We start from the raw sequence: 20,526 nt of genomic DNA, 5'->3' as shown, positions 1-20,526 counted from the left end.
ATACAAATGTAATATAAATAATATTGGGATTAATATTAATTGTTACTTAAGTATGTTCACGTAGCAGAACTATCAACACCCCTCTTTTTCGTTAGACATTTTGTTACATATTTTACCATTTTTTCCTGCTATTATCCCATTACAGTATTTTCCCATATTTCTCCTGTATTTTCTATGAAAGAGGGCAATAAACATAGTCACAGAGCAGATCAAAGGAGTGAAAGTGGACACTTTGGGTTTTAGAAGTGTTTAAACACAAATATACATAAAACTACAGAAGCCTGTCCGCCTTGGAGTTTTATTTTAAACATAGCACATTTGTCTTAAAGGTTCTATGAAATTAAAATAAATTTTTTTTAGATGTTAGTATTAGTATTGTTTGTTTGAAGGTAGTGTGCGATAGGTAGTTCAGTTTCTTATCAAATTGTGACCAATCAAATGCTTTCTAGTATCTCTGACATGCCCCGCCCCCTTTAAGGCACTTCAAATTTGCTGTGCTTCAGCTCAACCAATCTCACTGGCAGAACGGTGATAAAGCAAAACGCTATTGGCTGTTTAATTAAAAATGGGAGGAGCTACACTCTCCCACCCTGTCTTTGTGTTTCGGTTGAGATTACATCAAGCACTGATTAGAAAGGCACATTTCAAAGCACTTCAAATTACCTTAAACGAGCATATACTGTTAAGAAAGCAACAATGCTTTCATTATAGATCAGTGTATTCTTAAAATGACACCTCTGTTATTCAATGTAATCAAACAAAAAGCAAATGAAAATTACAGTTTTATTTGCTGCTCTTCAGTAAATAGTAAATTTATTCAGAATGTATATTTAAATTATACAGTAAAGAAAATAAGGGTGCACTCACACTAGGCAATCCAAACCATGCCCATGTGTGTTTCCCAGTTTGTTTGAGAAGTGTGAGTGCTCTGAATTGGGTAAGGTTCAGTTGGCCGGCCCTGGGCCCATTAGGAAGAGGTGTGCCAAAGTACGGTTCGGTTGGGCTTTGGCACAAGTGCAAAGCATACCTGAGCCCAAAACCAAAGACGCAACATCACTTTTTAGCGACTGTTTTATATGCATTTATTAATCATTCTTACTTTTTCAATGAACTTAAACTGTCATATATTATTAAAGATGCAATCCCCTCGCTGCACATAAGCCTCACCTTCAGCAAACCTCCTTATACCTGCAGCACGATGGCTTTTGCAGATGTTCCGCATCCCCAACAACTAAAAATGACACAAAACAATATAACTAAAGCAATGTCTGCTGTGATGAGCGAGAGCACTTCTCTTCTGTTAAAATGCTGTGTAAGTGCAGGTTGTCGGTGGAGGGAGGTCCATCGCACTTCGGCATCGGTTCAAGGCAACTGTACCTAGTGTGTGCACATCCTGTGATTGGATAACTTGATTCAATTACTGTTACTAGGGACTTTAATAGGCTAAAATATTTAATTTATTTGCAGTTTTTTTAATGTATGCTATTTAATCTGTTGGAATTTAGTTTTAAACTATATTGCTAGCCATTTTAACTGTTTGTTTTTATTATTAAACAACTCTGGATGAACAAATTTAGGAATTTGGGGTAATTTGTTTTTTTTTTTTTTTTTTTTTTTTTTTTTTTTTAATTTGGGATACCTAGGCCTGTCACAATAATCAAAACATGGACATGACCTCTTTCATTTTTGGTGATGCAATATATGTCGCCCATACATAAAAAATAAAAAAAACTATTCTAGTAACATTTTAGCTGATTGTGCAATCTCTTCATCTCTGTTGAAGGTTTCAGTGTCAGTAGGGTTAAAAAAACACTAGTATTTACTATAAATTACTACAGTATATTTTCATGTGGATGTCTGACAACTGAAAATAGATCTGGTAGCAGATATCGCAGCCTCTTTTACTTTTGAATCTTGCAGTTTTTGTTTTTAACATTTATTATTATTTATTCTGGTTATTAAATTATGAAAATGACTATTTAAATGAAATATTCTTTAAAATAAAATATTGTGTTTTCGTTTGAGGAGTGTACTTGCATTGTGATGCTATTTTATTGTCATTCTGGCATTACAGTTTAAAATGAGTGGCATAAAATGACCATAATATCGTTTATCGCAATATATTTTGGTGTCAAAATATTGTACAACAAAAAATCGATATAACAAGCCCAGGTTTCCCTTATATTTACATTCCAACATCGACAGGTATGTCACATAGCATGTTTCATAGAGTATAGTAGTATATGTTGTAGAGATCACCAGAAATGGACTGAAAAAAGGAGGTTTACTGTATATTTCACCCGTGACTGAACTGCATTTTATTCATGCTAATCTTTCAAGTAGAGAAACTTTCCAAACCAAACTGTTCAATGTGTGTATATTAGATTTGATGCCATGGAGCGTGTCGACTTTATCAAACCCAGTGCTAGTTCTTAAAAGTGTTCAGTGTTGCAGCATCTAACTGCTGAACTTCTAAAATCCAGTGCGCTTACCCCTTGAAATTTCTCAAAAGCCAGCTAATCAGATGGCAGCTTGTGATTTCAGCCAGCTTGTGACATTTTTGTGTGTAATACTGTATGCATCAGATGGTTTGTCTGTGAGGCTGAGAGCCGAATGGAGATGGAGATCAGAGAGAGATAAACCTTCCAACAGAACATCATCTTTAATGGATTCGGCTGACAATGACTCTATCAAAGCAGATGATGACATTTAAGTGTAGTGGATTTTAGGGATAAACGTCGCCTTCTCTTTCTTCTCTACAGGCAGAGGAGCAGCGGGTCAGAAAGACCAGACTCATTTCACACAGAGAGAAGAAGTCAGGTAGAAATCATCATAGAATACACACTTTAACACTTGCAAGCTATAAAAATACTAATCATTTGTGTTTTGAAAATAAATATATGTAATCAGGGTTGGATATATTCAAAACGAGATATTTAAAAGGATTGTTCATTATTATTATTATTGCAAAACTATTTTGCATTTGTGTGTGCTTTAGTTAAATTTCAAAATTAATGTCCATATTATATATTATACAAATTTTCAGTCTATCAAAAGTTTTTTGTTTTTTTTCGGGCAAAACTATTTTGTGCGAATGTGTGTAATATTATAATATTATTAAATTAATATTAATAACATAAAATGTAATAACTATTTATTAGTTAATTTTTTTAGTGTCAGTCTACATACTTTAAGTGTGCGCTATAACTTCTTAGTTTTACAATTAGATTACCTTTTTATCATAATTTTTCTTGAACTTATATACTTATATACACACACACACACACACACATATATATATATATATATATATATATATATATATATATATATATATATATATATATGTATATATATGTATGTATATATATGTATGTATATATATATATATATATATGTATATATATATATATATGTATATATATATGTATATATATATATATATATGTATATATATGTATATATATATATATATATATATATGTATATATATATATATATATATATATATATATGTATATATATATATATATATATATATATATATATATATATATATATATATATATATATATATATATATATATATATATATATATATATATATATATGTATATATATATATATATATATATATGTATGTATATATATATATATATATATGTATATATATATATATATATGTATGTATATATATATATATATATATATATATGTATATATATATGTATATATATATGTATATATATATGTATATATATATTATTTTATTTTTATTATTTTTTTTTTTAAATTTTGTGATTTCTTGATAAATCTTAAAACATATCCAATTTTTCACTTGTCATGATCTTTTAATTTCCTGTTTGTTTTTAGTTTTTTTAGTTTTGACACAATCTGTTCTATATATATATATATATATATATATATATATATATATATATATATATATATATATATATATATATATATATATATATATATATATATATATGTGTGTGGGCATAGATTATCTATCTAGAATCTATTTAATCTAGATTAATGTACATTAAAATGGCTCATTTGAATGTATTATTAAATAACGTGTGTTATTAAATTCCATAACACTCTCACCAGTCCTTACTCCTTATTTGCATCTAATACCTCAGTTTGCCACAGCGGCATGAATTAAATATTCATGACTTAAAGTGAAACTGCTGAACTGCAGTTAAAGTCAGGCATCCTGCTGATTTGATTCAGAAGGCACTTTTTTTGTCAGACGGTTCACCGGTCAGGTATACATCCGCGCTAAAGTAACGAACTGAGTCACGAACTGAGTCACCATAGCTTGCGTAGATTAGACCCAGCTCACAAACCAACTTTGAGAATAGATTAACGACGATATTTCTTTTAATCGCGCGATAAGAGTCCGATAATGGCCCACCACCACTAATATATCAGCCTGATCTCACAAGAAAACGTAAGTATTTTACGCTTTGCCAGTTTAGTGGCTAATTCGTACGAATTCGTACGAGTTCAGTCGTACGAAATGGTACGATTTTAAAAAGGAGGCGTGGCACCTGACCCCACCCCTAACCCCAACCGTCATTGGGGGATAAGCAAATCGTACTAAATTGTACGAATTAGATCGTACGAATTTATACGAATTAGCCACTAAATGAAAAAGTTACGAATTGCCGTGAGATTGTGTTGAATATATATATGGGGAGTAAAAGAGGAATATATATGGAGAATGGGGAGGAGAGGTGATTTAAGTGACTTTGAACGTGGCGTAATTGTTGGTTATTGTATAATAATAATAATTGTATATTATTGACCGTCAATTCATTTGCTTATTTTCTAATCGCTTTTTTTAATTCATATTTTAATAAGGAATTTGCACAATTTGCACCACTTTAGCCAGCGGTTTGTAGTTAGCAAACATTTCTCTTAAGGAAGTGATCAGAAGTTTTCTGGATTTTCTGAATGTGGGATTTCCCGGTCTTGCAAGCGCTCGTTTCATTGGGAAAAAATACTGTAGCATGAGCTCCTTCAGCATCAGGGGCGCGGCTTTCGTTCGGTAGTGCATGGTGCTCACAACGCACTCCAAACCACCTGACCTCCTTGTTGCCACTTGGTTGGCCCGTAACAACAGCTGTCGGTGACTAAGGATTCTTGTCTGTTTGTTCTTCATCGTCCACTGCATCACTTCCTCTTTTTTTCACCTTTATTACTAATATCACAACTATTTGGCTGTTTAAAGAAATTTCTCACACTCAACTGCTTTGAGTTTTTTGCTACTGTACGCTGCGGTGACAAAGAGGAGACAAAACAAGGGCAATCGCCATCAGCTGGACAGGAGTGGGAATTACAGTTAGCTACAAATTACAATAGATCACCCTCAGCATAATTCGTTAAAATAACGGATCACCTTCAGATTTTTCAGATATTCGGTTATTGCGACCTCTGAGATGTGTATATATATATGTATATGTATATGTATAAATATAAATCAGGTGCAAAAAAAAGTTTTAAAAACACAGATGCTTTGGTGTATAAATACAGCATTGACAATAATGTTTACCATTATTTATCATCCCAAAAGACTGACCTGTACTGTGTCATTGTAAGAGGGTTTTGACCTGACAGAACATTTCTCTAACTCTCTCTCTCCCACAAACACTGCAAATGGGCTGTTTGGGCTTTGAAATGGTGTCTGAAGGAGGACAGGATGGGGTTGGGTGGAGTCGCGCCGATTAAGTGATTGGAAGCGTTGGGTCGCTGAAGCGCTTTTCTTCAATCCTGCAGATAACATCGTCCCTGCTCTTTTTATCTTTCCTCTTGAACTTCTTTTTAAACATCCCTCCCTCGCTCTCTCTTCATTACATACTGTCCGCTTCTTCTGCCGTCCACTTTCATTACCCAGACTTATCTCATTCACCCGTCCGCTGTCACTGCCGTTATTGTGTGGCAGGGATTTTCAGATTAGCCGTTTCCCTCAAACTCTTCGCTCTCTCAGATCGTCGCCGAGCAGATAAATATTTATTTATAAGTCAGGTGAATTAATTAGGCTGTCATTGAGCGATGGGATGCTCTCATGTTTTTGTGGATATGGTCAGTTGATAGTCCTCTGATTTCAAGTCAATACAATTTGTATAAATGAATAATTTCCAAATATTTTAGCATGGATGTGAATCTTATGAACTTTTGTGGCACCCATTTCCAAAATATAATGCTCAGAATTTTCAGAGAGCACTTTACACTATTTTGCGTAGAAAGCTTTTGGAGCCACTGATGCAAATTGCGCAATTGATCATGAATCTTAAAAAGATAGTTTAACCAAAATTGAAATCTGTCATCATTTACACCCTTTCTTTTTCAAAACCTATTTGAGTTTTTTTTTTTTCTGTCAAACACAAAAGAAGATATTGCAAAGGACTTTAAATTAATGTGTGCCAGCAACCAGCATTCTTCAAAATATTTTTTTTTTGTCTTTAACATAAACGCATAAAGGTTTAAACCCACACGAGGGAGAGAAGATGTGTAATTAAATTTTTTGGGTGAACTGCCCCTTTAAACTGGCTTATTTTCATGGGTGAGAAATAATCACAGTAACTGACGGTAACTTTATCTCAAAATCTACCTTTTTTCCCTGACAATTGTGAGTTTATGCTTGCAGTTTATACATTCAAAATTTAGTCTGTTCTTTTTTTTTTCACCCGCCACTTTATTTGGTGCACCTTACTAGTACCAGGTTGGATTAAATCTTCGTGGTAAAGATTCAACAACGTGCTTTAAATATTCCTCAGAGATTTGGGTCCATATTGACGTGATAGCATCACGCAGTTGCTGCAGATTTGTCGACTGCACATCCATGATGCTAATCTTCCGTTCCACTACATCCCAAAGGTGCTCTTTTGATTGAGGATCTGGTGACTGTGGAGGCCATTTGAGTACAGACAACACATTGTCATGTTTAAGAAACCAGTCTGAGATGATTCGTGCTTTATGACATGGTGCGTTATCCTGCTGGAAGTAGCCATCAGAAGATTGGGTACACTGCAGTCATAAAGGGATAGACAGGGTCAGCAACAATACTCAGGTAGGCTGCGGCGTTGACACGATGCTCAATTGGTGCCATTAAAATATCCCCCACACCATTACACCACCACCAGCCAAAACTGTTGATACAAGGCTGTATGGATCCATGCTGTCATGTTGTTGACGCCCAAATTTTGACCCTACCATCCGAATGTCGCAGCAGAAATCAAGACTCATCAGACCAGGCAATGTTTTTCCAATCTTCTATTGTCCAATTTTAGTGAGCCTGTTTGAATTGTATCCTCAGTTTCCTGTTCTTAGCTGAAAGCAGTGGCACCCATTGTGGTTTTCTGCTGCTGTAGCCCATCCGATTCAAGGTTGCACGTGTTGTGCGTTCAAAGATGTTTATCTGCATACCTCGGTTGTAACGAGTGGTTATTTGAATTACTGTTGCCTTTCTATCAGCTGGAACCAGTCTGGCCATTCTCCCCTGACCTCTAGGATCAACAAGGCATTTGCGCCCACAGAACTTTCGATCACTGGAATTTTTCTCAGACTCTTTTCTGTAAACCTTAGAGTTGGTTGTGCGTGAAAATCCCAGTATATCTGCTGTTTCTGAAATAATCAGACCAGCCTGTTTGGCACCAACAACCATGCCAAGTACAAAGTCACTTAAATCACCTTTCCTCCCCATTCTGATGCTCGGTTTGAACTGCAGCACATCATCTTGACCATGTCTACATGCCTAATTGCACAGAGTTGCTGCCATGTGACTGGCTGATTAGAATTTTGCGTTAACTAGCAGCTGGACAGGTTTACCGAATAAAGTGGCTGGTGAATATTATTTACAGTCCAAGGTTATAAACTTGCAATTCTGACAAAGAGTTGCAATTTTAAGGTTTCATACAAAATATATAGTGTGTTTTTTTTTTCTGCGCAGCTTCGAAAGAATAACTCAACTGAGCTCTCACTCACATACCACAGTGTTTTTGATCTGATAGTGTTGTAGTCTCTGTGCATGATGTAATTTCATCATTCAGCACACAGGTTAAGAGAGGTAAGAACATTAACAGCCTGGTTTTTTTATGTGCACACTTTCGAACAAAGCACATTTCCCTGCTGTTTTAATAACTCATCTAAGACCTGCGATCTAATCGGCATGTACAGCAAGTAATTAAAGTTGAAATTAATTACTGTCTGAGCTGATATTCTAATCAAACAGCTTTGGAGTATTTTGCAGCAGAAAGTTGATATTTTGTCATCCGCGTTTTATCTCCAGTGCCGGCGCGCGATCGTCTGTACTTGCAGATTATTCCTCGCCAGGAAAAGAAAAAAAAAAGCTCGGGAAACGACAGATAAAGAGGGAGAGAACTTGCACGTTTTTCTTCTTTTTTTCCTCTCTCTCTAGTTTGACCTCTTGACAGTTCTCATCCCCCGTTCCGCTCCTCCGTCTCTCCCTCTTTCTCTTAACATTCCTTTATCGTGACAGTGTTTGGAGAGAGATAGGGCCAGGGCTTTTGTGATTGCGTTTTGATGGAAATTAGACAATCGTTCATTAGCGAGTTAGATAAAGTCTCTCCCTTCCTCCCACCCGGGTGACAGTTGTCTCCTCGGTTCTCCTCGGGGAGCTCATTTCACACTGAGAGCTTGCGGTAGTGAGCGCAGCGGCGCTGTGGAAGTGACTCCGGCTCGCTCGGGTCCCATCTGAGTTTGTCTCCGCAGACAGAGCCACTGGAAATGTCAGCAGGAGCAGAGAGGAGCCGTGTTGAGTCGCTCACTCTAACAAGCTGAAGGCTTCTCCCCGCGGGGCCCAGAAACGCACAACCGCTCTTGTTTTCTCACCATTGTCTCCAGTCTAAGAGCTCTTTGTGTCCTCAAAGGTTGATCTTATTGAGAAGACTCGTGGAAGTTCTGCGCCACTAGTCGCAATTGCTAAAGTAATGACTGTTTTCTAACAGGTTTTGCAAAGGCTTTATAGATAGTGTGCACTATACAGTAAACTGTTTAAAAGTTTTGATCAAAAGCTGCAACATTGTGAAATATTCCAAATAACTTGAATCACCTGAAATCTTAATAATCAAGCTTCCTATTGATGAATTGTTAGGAAAAGAGAATATTTGGCAGACATACAATTGTTTAAATATCTGGAATCTGGAAGTTCTAAAACTTCTTAATATTAAGAAAATTGTTTTTATTTTGTTCAAATTAAGTGCTTAGCAATGCATATCAGTAATCAAAAATTGAGTTTTGATATATTTAATATTTAAAATAACAAAAATGTTTGAAAAAGAAAGTTGTGAATATCCCTTTGGGATTAATAAAATCTAACACACAAACAAAAGAAAGTTCTTCGAAATTGCTAAAGTAATGACTGTTTTCGAACAGGTTTCGCAAACGCTTCATATATGGTGCCATTCAAACTTGTGCACTATTTGCTGTTTAAAAGTTTTTGTGAAATATCATTAATATATGATGCAGGACCACAAAACCATTCACACGTCAATCTTTGTAAATTGAGATTTACACATCACCTTATTAAACAAGCTTTCTATTGGTGTAAACTTTGGTAGGACAGGGACATATTTGATTGAAATACAATCGTTTAAATATCTGTAATCTGGACATTCAAAAATATCTTGTTTCTCACTATTGTCTCAAATTAGGCTTGCTGTCTGAGAGCTTTCTGTGTCTTCAGCAGTTGATCTTATCGAGAAGACTCATGGAAGTTCTGCCCCACTAGTCGCAATTGCTAAGTAATGACTGTTTCCGAACAGGTTTCGCAAACACTTCTTAGACGGTGTGCACTATACACTATTTAAAATGTTTTGATTAAAATCTGCAACATTGTGAAATATTTCTGATAACCCAAATGACCTGAACGCTGAATAAACAAGCTTTTTATTGATGTATTGTTAGGATAAAAGAATATTTGGCAGAGATGCATTTGTTTAAAGATCTGGAAGTTCAAAAAAATCTTAATATTGAGATTTTTTTTGTGTCCAATTTTAGTGCTTAGAAATGCATATCACTAATCAATAATTGAGTTTTGATATTTACTATTTTAAATTAACGAAATGTTTGAAAATAGAGAATTGTGAATTTCCCATTGGTATTAATAAATTCTAACAAACAAACAAAAGAAAGTTCTTCGAAATTGCTGAAGTAATGATAGTTTTCGAACAGGTTTTGCAAACGTTTGGTGTGCAGATGGTGTGCACTATACACTGCTTAAAAGTTTTGATTAAAAGCTGCAACATTGTGAAATGATACCCCAAAATACCTGAAAGCTGAATAAACACGCTTTCTGTTGATAAGAAAATATCTGGCTGAGAGACAATTGTTTAAATATCTGCAATCTGGAAGTTCAAAAACATCCTAATATTGAGAAAAATTACTTTTAATTTTGTTTAAATTAGGTGCTTAGCAATGCATATCACTAATCAAATATTGAGTTTTTATATGTTTACTACTTGAAATTAACAAAAGATATATAAAAAAAGAAAACTAATGGAGGCTCTGCAACACTAATCTCAAATGCTAAAGCAATGATTGTTTTTTTAAACAGGTTTTGAAACACTTCATACATGGTACCATTCAAGCTTGTGTACAATACACTGTTTAAAAGTTTTGAGTAAAAGCTGCAAGATTGTGAAATATCAGCCTGATCTCACGAGAAAACTTTTCAGTTCAGTTGTCCGAAATTGTACAATTTTAAAAAGGAGGCATGGCACCTAACCCCACCCCTAAACCCGACCGTCATTGGGGGATAAGCAAGTCGTACTAAATTTTACAAATTAGATTGTACGAATTCATACGAATTAGCCACTAAATCAAAAAGTTACGAATTGCTGTGAGATTGTGTTGGAAATATCATTAATATGTGACCCTGGAACACAAAACCAATTGGAAATTGAGATTTCCACATCACCTAAATTCTTAATACACAAGGTTTCCATTTATGAATTGTTAGGATTGGAAAATATTTGTTTAAATATCTGAAATCTGGAGGGTCGAAGGAAAATATAAATATTGAGAAAATTGCCTTTTAAGTTTTCCAAATTAAGAGCTTAGTGATGCATATCACTAATCAAAAATTGGGTTTGTTATATTTACTGATTGAAATTTACAAATTAGTTTCTTGGAACATGATCTTTACTTAATATTCTAATTGTTTTTGGCATAAATGAAAAAGCAACAATTTTGACCCATGGAATATACAGTATCTTTGGTTATTGCTAAAAATATATCTGTGCAGCAAATACTGTTTTTTGTGGTCCAGGGTCATTTATTAAAAGTGATAGCTCATCATTTATTCACCTAGTTTTATACCTTAATGCATTTCTTTCACTAAAGAAAAAACACAAAAGAATATATTTTGAAGAATGCTTATTGCTGGGACCCATTGACTTCCATAGTAGGAAAAACATGACTATGGATGTCAATGGGTGTGTTCAACAGACACAGCCGTTTTGAGTCGCTCACTCTCACAAGCTGAGGGCTTCTCCCTATGGGGCCAGAGAACACACAGCCGCTCTTGTTTTCTCGCCATTGTCTCCAGTCTGAGAGCTCTCTGTGCGTTCAGAGGTCGATCCTATAGAGAAGACTCATGGAAGTTCTACACCACTATTCGCAAGTGTTAAAGTAACAAACAGGTTTCGCAAACGCTTCATGGATGCTGTGCACTATACACTGCTTCAATTTTTTTGATTAAAAGCTGCAACATTGTAAAATATTAATCTGTGACAACAAAACCATTCACAAGTGTCAATTTTTGTAAATTGAAATTTACACATCAGCTGAAAGCTGAATAAACAAGCTATTGATGTATATTTGTCAGATATACAACTGTTTAAATATCTGGGTATGCATATTACTAATCAAAAATTGAGTTTTGATTTATTAATGTTTGCAATTAATTAAATATTTTCTTAACAAATCCTGATCTTTACTTAATAATCTAATGATTATTTGGCATGAAAGAAAACACAACAATTTTGTTTTATAGCATGTATGTTTTGTATGCAGATTAGTGCTCAAAATGCTCAAAAGCCATTCCTCTGTACATTTTTTTGTGAAAAGATGTCTGTCAAATCTGTATTTTGGAATCTGGAAGTTTAAAAACATCATAATATTGAGAAAACTGTTTTCAATTGTCAAAATTAAGGGCTTAGCAATGCATATCATTAATCAAAACTTGAGTTTTAATATATTTACTATTTGAAATTAACAAAACGTTTGAAAAAAGAAAGTTCTGCGCCACTAGTCGCAATTGCTAAATAATGACTGTTTCCGAACAGGTTTCGCAAACGCTTCAAACGCTGTATTTTGTTTTCTGACAGCAGATTCACCATCACATGACAATAACACATACTGTATTTTTTGCATACTGCAATAGTTTTGTGCTCCGAAGTAAATGTATTCAAGTCATTTCAAGTTTTGCTAATGAAATTGTTTTCTTTCTTGCCTGTTGTAATTAAAATTTCTCATTTGTCCATCAGACAGTGCCATCTTAAGGAGTAAAGGTGAAGTGAGGTGTCAGTGTTTTATAGTTTGTAAGTGAAACTGTACTTGCAGTATTACATATGACTAGACATTTTTTTTCAAGAAATTCATTCATTCACCTGTCAATCTTTGAGTTAAATTTTTTTTTTTTTTGTTAAATAATTTATAATTAATAGATTAAGGAATAATCTGAATGCTGATGTAACCTTACTGTATATATTTAAAAGAACAGTTCACTCAAAATTTTTAATTCTGTCATTACTTGTCATAAACCTTTTTGACTTTTTTATGTTCAACGTTGACTTTAAAATATTTGTTTTTCTTACAATGGAAGTCAGTGGTCACAGGTTTATAACAAATAAAATAAATATAAAATATCTTTCTTTGTGATCAACAGATAAATAAAGCTCATAAGGGACTGGAACCACTTGAGAGGAAATATAAATCGTAAATACATTTACTTTTTGGGGGAACTATCCCTTTCAGAGTTCATGGTATATTGCTAGAGAAAAGCAGATTTAGTATAATTTGGTATTCCAGTGGCATGAATTCAGTTTTCAATTTGCTAACGATGAAGTGAAACAACGTTTGAAGCGATTATCCAGAACTCACGGTGAATGTAAACAGTGTTTGAGTTGGACATAAAGGAGAAGTTAGGTGTGCCAAACTTTTAGACAAACTTTTTAGACAAACAGTTTCTTTCATTGTCTTGAAGGCAATTTTGATGTGCAGACGATGAACCGTTTGAGAAAGCGTCTAGAATGTGCTCTACATCAGGGTCAGATGAACATACAGTATAATCACAGACAGCTTCACAGGCATCTCTTTCACACTCCCTCGCTTTTCTCTCTCTTTCTGTTAGGCCGTCAGATATGAAGAACTGTCCCTGCGTCTCAACTCACAGATCAGAGGCTTTTCCACTGGCCTGTACTTACTTTTTCTGCATTAAAACAGGCCTGACAAAACTTTCCCAAAGCTTTCTGATGGCGTTCAGCATTCGCCTTGGGGGAAATAACAAGCTGCTTGCTTACTTTGTGACCAAATCCCTGAGGTAGAAAAATCAATATCAACTAACCAGGAGGAATAGTTCGATTTTAAGTTAAAATAAGTACAGTTGAAGTCAGAATTATTAGCTTCCCTTAGATTTTTTTTTCTTTTTAAAATATTTTCCAAATAATGTTTAACAGAGTAAGAAAATTTTCACAGTATGTCTGATAATATTTTTTCTTCTGGAGAAAGTCTTATTGGTTTTGTTTCAGCTAGAATAAAAACGAGTTTTCAACTTTTTATAAATCATTTTGAGGTCAATATGATTAGCCTATTTAAGCTAAATTGTTTCGATAGTCTACAGAACAAGCCATCGTTATACAATAACTTGCCTAATTACCCTAAACTGCCCAGTTTGCCTAATTAGCCTAGTTAAGCCTTTAAATGTCACTTTAAGCTATATAGAAGTGTCTTGAAAAATATCTACTAAAATATTATTTACTGTCATCATGGCAAAGTTAAAATAAATCAGTTATTAAACTATTTATTAAATAGTTATTAAAACTATTATGTTTAAAAATATGTTGAAAAAATGTTTAATCTGTTAAAACAGAAATTGGGGAAAAAATAAACAGGGGGGGCTACTAATTCTGACTTCAACTGTATATTTGTACATCTCCAGTGTGACAATTTCTGAATAAAACTAAATATTTAACAGGTGAAAATAGCTTAAAGAGGGCCTATTATTCCCTTTTTATTTATTGTAAAATAAGTCCAATGTGTATGTGAAGTTTCAGCTCAAAATAACCCACAAATAATGTTTTCTAGGTCTTTGAATCTGACCATTTTAGGCTTTGATGCAAATTGTGCCTTGTTGGTGACTGTCGCTTTAAATTCAAATAAGATTGTGCTTTTTTTTCAAAAGAGGATGGAGCTACGAATGCCTGTGTGTCAGCATAGTGGCATGTTCTAAAACAAGACTAACATCCTATACCAGGGCTATTCAATTAGTTTGTCATGGGGCCGGTTCATGAAAAGCATCCTGAATGAAGGGTCGGAGAGATAAGACTTGCTATATGAGTGATGACACAACAGCATATAAGAGCCCATATGCTGTATATTTTTGCTCCTTAAGACATCCATGTTGGCTTTTTCTACATTAAAATGTTAGATTAAACTACAAAACTAAACTAAATTAAACTACATGTCAATGAATGTCAATCAAAGTCCCGAAGTGTTATAAATTTGTACAAATTATTACATTTTTCCTTCAAAAGTCTAATCCGATTAAACTGATTTTTGCTAAGCTAAGCTAAAAGTGTTCCTGCCAGACCGGGAGATAGACTGAATAGATTAAAAAATTATAAGAACCAACTGTTTAGGGGAGTATAAATAAGACATCACAATAATGCTGGTTTTTCCTGCCCACCGTTCTCACGTGCCTGTCAGAGTGTGCCTCAATCTGCACAGTGACAGACTGATGAAGGAAGCAGACCTTATGTAACATTTGTGAGAAATACTACAGTAAGAACTTTCCCAATGATTATTTGATGTATTTGTTATGGAGTTAATGAGTCGATGAGAACGATGAGTCACACACGATGTCGTTACAAAGTCCACGCTCTCTGACACACATAGCTGAAATAAATCACTGTAATTTATTAACATGCACGTTTTAAAAACATTTTAAACTTGTAAAACGTATTCTTGATCACATTTGATGATGGTTGATGATCACAGCGAGCTGAACAGATCTTTTATTCCCGGTTGCTTTGTGCACATCCTGTTTTGTTGATATGATTATTCAATTCAATTCACCTTTATTTCTATAGCGCTCTTACAATGTAAATTGTGTCAAAGCAGCTTCACATAGAAGATCATAGTGAATTGAAACAGTGTAGTTCAGTTTTCAGTGTTTAAGTTCAGTTCAGTTTAGTTCAGTTCAGAGTGGTTAATAATCACTAATGAGAGTCCAAACATTGAGGAGCAAATCCATTGATGTGCAGCTCTACAGATCCCGAACCATGCAAGCCAGCGGCAACAGCGGCGAGGAAAAAACTTATATGCGTTACTATGGAGACATGTTAATATGCAGCATTCAATCAATTCATTGGGCGGGGAAGCCGCAATCCTATGACACGTTGCAGTGGGCCTCAAAATGGCAGGGATTTGGATCCTATTTTAACATAAGGAAATTTTAAAAAAGTGACTTGTTGAAGTGACTATTACTCCAATATGACTGTGAACAACCTACACACAGTTCTGTCCAACAGCTTGCAAAATATTTATCATAGGTGCTCTTTAAGGCAACCACAGAATGTTTACATTGTGTCGAGCATAAACATGTTAGACAATAGTACAAATCAGTAACAAAAAACAAAACAAACTACTTTTTCTTCATCTTTATCTTCACTTCCAAAACAGCGTTGATTTTTCTCTGGTTTTAGGTGGTTCCAGGTGCGCCATTCGCCCCTCAGGCAGGGAACGTTGCCCCCCCCAGCCCCCCCCCCCCCCCTTGTAGTGCCTGAACCTGGGCAGAATCGGGTGGCAGCCTCCCATTTGTTAAATGCTTCACGAGGTGACTGGTGCTCCTCTGCCCGAGCTGAGAGGACAGATGGAGAGGCCACGGAACGTTCTGGAGAGCCGATGGTAATTACGAGCCAGTAGCAGAGCCGGTGGCGTCCACAGGGAGCAGGCCTGAGCGGAGCTGTTCGAGTGCTGAAAAGGGGGCTGTTTTTGCCCTTTGGCTGCTCATGCTGTTGCTCTGCGCGGTGGGCTCGTGTTGGGACTGCCGTCGATGCACATTTCTTCATCTTCACCTCAGTTAAGTGTGTGCGAGAAAACATGGTGACATTTGGGTTCAGCTTTCGTCATTCACAAGTAGAGTAGAAACGACATGTGTCTTATTAGTAGTCGTATTTATTAATGTGACTACATACCTATTTTTTTTCATACAATAATAAAGGAGAATTTTTATTTTTATACAGAGACAGGAAACAAATGTGATGTTAGCCAAGTACATTATGCTCTATTAATAATAATAATAATAATAATAATAGTGTTATTATAATTATTATTATTATTTTAGTTAACAAAAACAACATTATTCTTTTTAATATTATTATAATTTTCATTATTATTATTATTATTATTATTATTATTATTTTAATTATTAATGCCAAAATCTACTGTTTGACACCTGTTTGTATATTTTACCACTGCAGCAAATTTTGTCCTATTTGCGACTGTAAAAATTGCACAGTTATTATACACAACTGCACAATTTAGTTCATACTTTAAACAAAAATTTGTAACTGAAAAAAAAAAGAGTTGTTATTATTATTACTATTAATGCTGAAAAAGTAAATCAGCTTAATTTAATGCAAGTTAAAATTTAAAGCTTAAAAAAATTATAGGATCGTAAATTTAAAACGAAACAAACACAAGACAAGTTTTACCATTTTTTTTATCCTCAGGTCTGATGGGATCACATTTAGCTTAGCTTAGCATAAATTATTGAATCAGATTAGACCATTAGCATTTCATAAATTGACAAAAAAATGGTTTTTATTTAACACCATGTACTAAGTCTGACAGAAAATTTATTATTATTAATATTATAATTTCTATTATTTCTATTATTATTATTGGTATTATTGTTAATTATAATATTATATGTATTATTATTATTGTTATTATTATTTATATTATTTTTATTATTTCAATTATAACTATTTTTATTATTGTTGTTATTATTGTTAATATTAATATTATTATTATTGTTATTATTATTTATATTATTTTTATTATTTCAATTATTATAACTATTTTTATTATTATTGTTGTTATTATTGTTAATATTAATATTATTTGTATTATTATTATTATTGTTATTATTATTTATATTATTTTTATTATTTCAATTATTATAACTATTTTTATTATTGTTGTTATTATTGTTAATATTAATATTATTTGTATTATTATAATTATTATTATTATTGCCAAAAAAACTGTTGTTTGTTGACATGTGTTTATGTTTCACAAGTGCAAGTTTTGTCCTTTTTACAACTATAATAATTGCACAATTGTGACTGGTTTTATTCTATACTTTTAAACAAAAATTCACAATTAAAAATGAATAACAATGTACACATTTTTAATTACAATTGTTTAATTTATGTTGTATTTATTCTAAGAATATATAATCAAAATGATATAATTATTTAAATAATTACAACCCACCCTCATTCTGAATATGTATCCATATATACCTTTCTGGAGAGCGTCAAATACGTCCCATGAGCTACATTTTATTTTGCAGTTTTAGTTTTCTTAAATCCACCAGATGCGCTGCTGTGTATGCTTTTTGAGACCTCAAATTTCTTCTGTGAGTGCCATTTGCACCTGCTGTTCTCATGTAAATCCACTAGAGGCCACAGTTGACTGACCGACTGACCGACCGACCAATCTCCCCACCCCTTCCCTAAACCCCACCGATAGTGTTTTCAAAAGCACGAATTGACCAGCGCCCACCCACTTCCCTAAACCCAACCGACTGTGTTTTGAAAAGGCAATCAAGTAAAAGAAAAGCCCTCGCACCAACCTGATTTTTACCAAGTTTTCAAATTCTACCACATTCACACCTTGTTATTTACTTGTTTGCTTTATTTTTTGTGTTTTGTTTTTGTCTTCTGCTTTCTGGAACTAAACTTTGCCAGGCCAGACACAAACTCCGTCGTCGCCACGGCCTAATCCGCTTTGCGTCTCATATCCTCCAATGTACGCAACGAGCTCTGGATAAACTGGTAACAGCGAGAAAGCCGTCCATAATGGAGGTAAGTGCACAAAAGGAATGGCGTCATACATTCATTTTAACATTCATTTTAATGATGAAATGCAGCCTTACGTTCCTCTGGCTACATATTTTGCGATCTCCAGAAATGTACATAGGGCTACGTTTTCAGAATGAGCCTGTGTTGAATAATTAATAGTAATAATAATAATGAATAATTTGTTATTATTATTATTTTTTTTATTATTATTATTATTATTATTAATAATCATAATAATAATAAGCCATATTTTTAAAGTTTTAATGCCTTGAATTTTTTTGTTGATTCTAATAATTTATTATTGCCCATGCATTTTTTTCTGACCTAAAAAGCAACCATAAAAACAAATTAATGAGCATTTGAAATATTTTAAATAATCATTGATGATTTGGACATGCAATCTGAGTAAGTTAATTGCACAAACAAGTTAATTGTAGCTAGCATACTTGGTTACCATAGAAACAGCATTTTAATGTGACCTTAATATAACAGAAGTGAGTAAACATAGTTTTAGTAGAAATCAAAACTTGAGCAATTCGAAATGCGTCAGGTTAAAGAAACACCTTTGTTCCTTTTCAGATCTGACCAGTGATCAGCATCTGGATAGGTGATTCATTTCTGTGTCTGTCATCCGTCTGACAGAACATGAGGAATAAGGATGAAAGCGAGGAGTATCAGCTTCGCAGGATGCTGAAATGTAGCTCTGCAATCCCCATCGGGCTCATATTAATGAGGGTGCAGGCAAAGTTAACAACTCGCATTAAGCACTAATGCATTCTTTAATTAATTAAGTGCTCATTTATAAATATCCAACACATCCTGTACACGTTCAATCTGACTTAACAATAACATATTAACGATTCCTGTTCCAGGCATGGCGTATTTAAATGTCAGCGATACTCCAACGGCTAGATAAACATTCTCGGAAACTCTATTAGCGGCATTAGGTGATGTCTGGAGCAGCGCGAATTCCCCTGCAATTCGCTTATAATTACAAATTAATTTCACATTTAATGTATGAACACAGGCATGGTGAAATGTAGTTAATTACTTGATTAGAATGCACGGTTCAAAGTAAAAACTGAGCAATTCTTGTCCATTTAGGGTAATCGTTTTGTAGTTATTGGACAGTTTTAACACTCTCCTCCTTTGTCATCATTTTTTTTTACAACAGACCTAAATGATGGATTTAAAGGGTTAGTGGACACTCTGTCATCATTTACTCACCCTTGCATTGTTCTAAACCCATATTAAATTTGAAACAAATATGACAGACAAATATGACTCAATGGTTAAAAATAATTTGTTAGAGTCATTTTCTTTTCAGTTAGTGATTCACTCATTCATATAATCTGTTTGTAATAAATATCTGTTAAACAATTTACTGCTTCTGATGGTCCAATCAGATTGAGTCTATAATAAATGATTCATTGATTCAAATGAACTGCTCTTAGTGGTTCCTCAGTTACTGATTTGCTGATAGTGGTGATAGTGAGTCTCCAGTTAGCAACTCACTGAATCAAATTGTCTGCAGTTTTTCAGTTTGTGATTCACTGACTCAAATAATCTAGTGAGAGTGAGTCTTTGGTGAACAATTCACTGACTCGCATGTTCAAATGATCCAGCCAGATTGAGTTTCCAGTTACAAAACTAATTGATTACAAATCATTGATTCTAATTCTAATGAGAGTGATTGTTTTTAGTTTTTTTTTTCCCCAGATACACTACCTGACAAGTCTTGTCGTAGATCCCAGATGTAAGAGCAACAAATAATAACTTGACTTCTAGTTGATCATTTGGAAAAGTGGCAGAAGTTATACTGCATCCCAATCATCACAAATACTGCAGAAGACCCATTGGAACCCGCATGGACCCAAAATTCTCACTGAAATCAGTCAAGTTTGGTGACGGAATAATCATGGTTTGGGGTTACATTCAGTATTGGGGCGTGCAAGAGATCTGCAGAGTGGATAGCAACATCAACAGCCTGAGATATCAAGACATTTGTGGTGCTCATTACATCACAAACCACTGGAGATGGCAAATTCTTCAGCAGGATAGCGCTCCTTCTCATACTTCAGCCTCCACATCAAAGTTCCTGAAAGCAAAGTAGGTCAAAGTGCTCCAGGATTAGTGAGCCCAGTCACCAGACATGAACATTATTGAGCATGTCTGGGGTAAGATG

The 20,526-nt window shown here is 34.2% G+C and overlaps 1 protein-coding gene across 6 annotated transcripts in view; it reads left to right on the top strand.

Moving 5' to 3' along the window:
• Positions 1-20,526, top strand: part of LOC147833480 (uncharacterized) — a 138,363-nt gene that overhangs the window by 76,386 nt on the left and 41,451 nt on the right. The window contains exons 9-13 of one of the 6 annotated variants that reach the window (XM_087288276.1): positions 2,763-2,820; positions 13,382-13,570; positions 15,954-16,329; positions 18,228-18,344; positions 18,921-19,783. Coding sequence is in view for 3 of the 6 variants with exons in the window: in XM_087288272.1 (XP_087144398.1) it covers positions 2,763-2,820; positions 13,382-13,570; positions 15,954-16,173 (467 nt within the window). In the remaining 3 variants the exon portion in view is untranslated. Of the gene's footprint in view, positions 1-2,762; positions 2,821-13,381; positions 13,571-15,953; positions 16,330-18,227; positions 18,345-18,920; positions 19,784-20,526 lie in introns of those variants that run through there. The other 5 variants (XM_087288272.1, XM_087288274.1, XM_087288277.1 and 2 more) reach the window with 5 other exon arrangements.

Source organism: Danio rerio, chromosome 16 (assembly GCF_052040795.2).
Source record: "Danio rerio strain M-AB ecotype USA chromosome 16, GRCz13ab, whole genome shotgun sequence".
NCBI classification, from domain to species: domain Eukaryota; kingdom Metazoa; phylum Chordata; class Actinopteri; order Cypriniformes; family Danionidae; genus Danio; species Danio rerio.
This window is presented reverse-complemented; position numbering and strand designations above follow the sequence as displayed.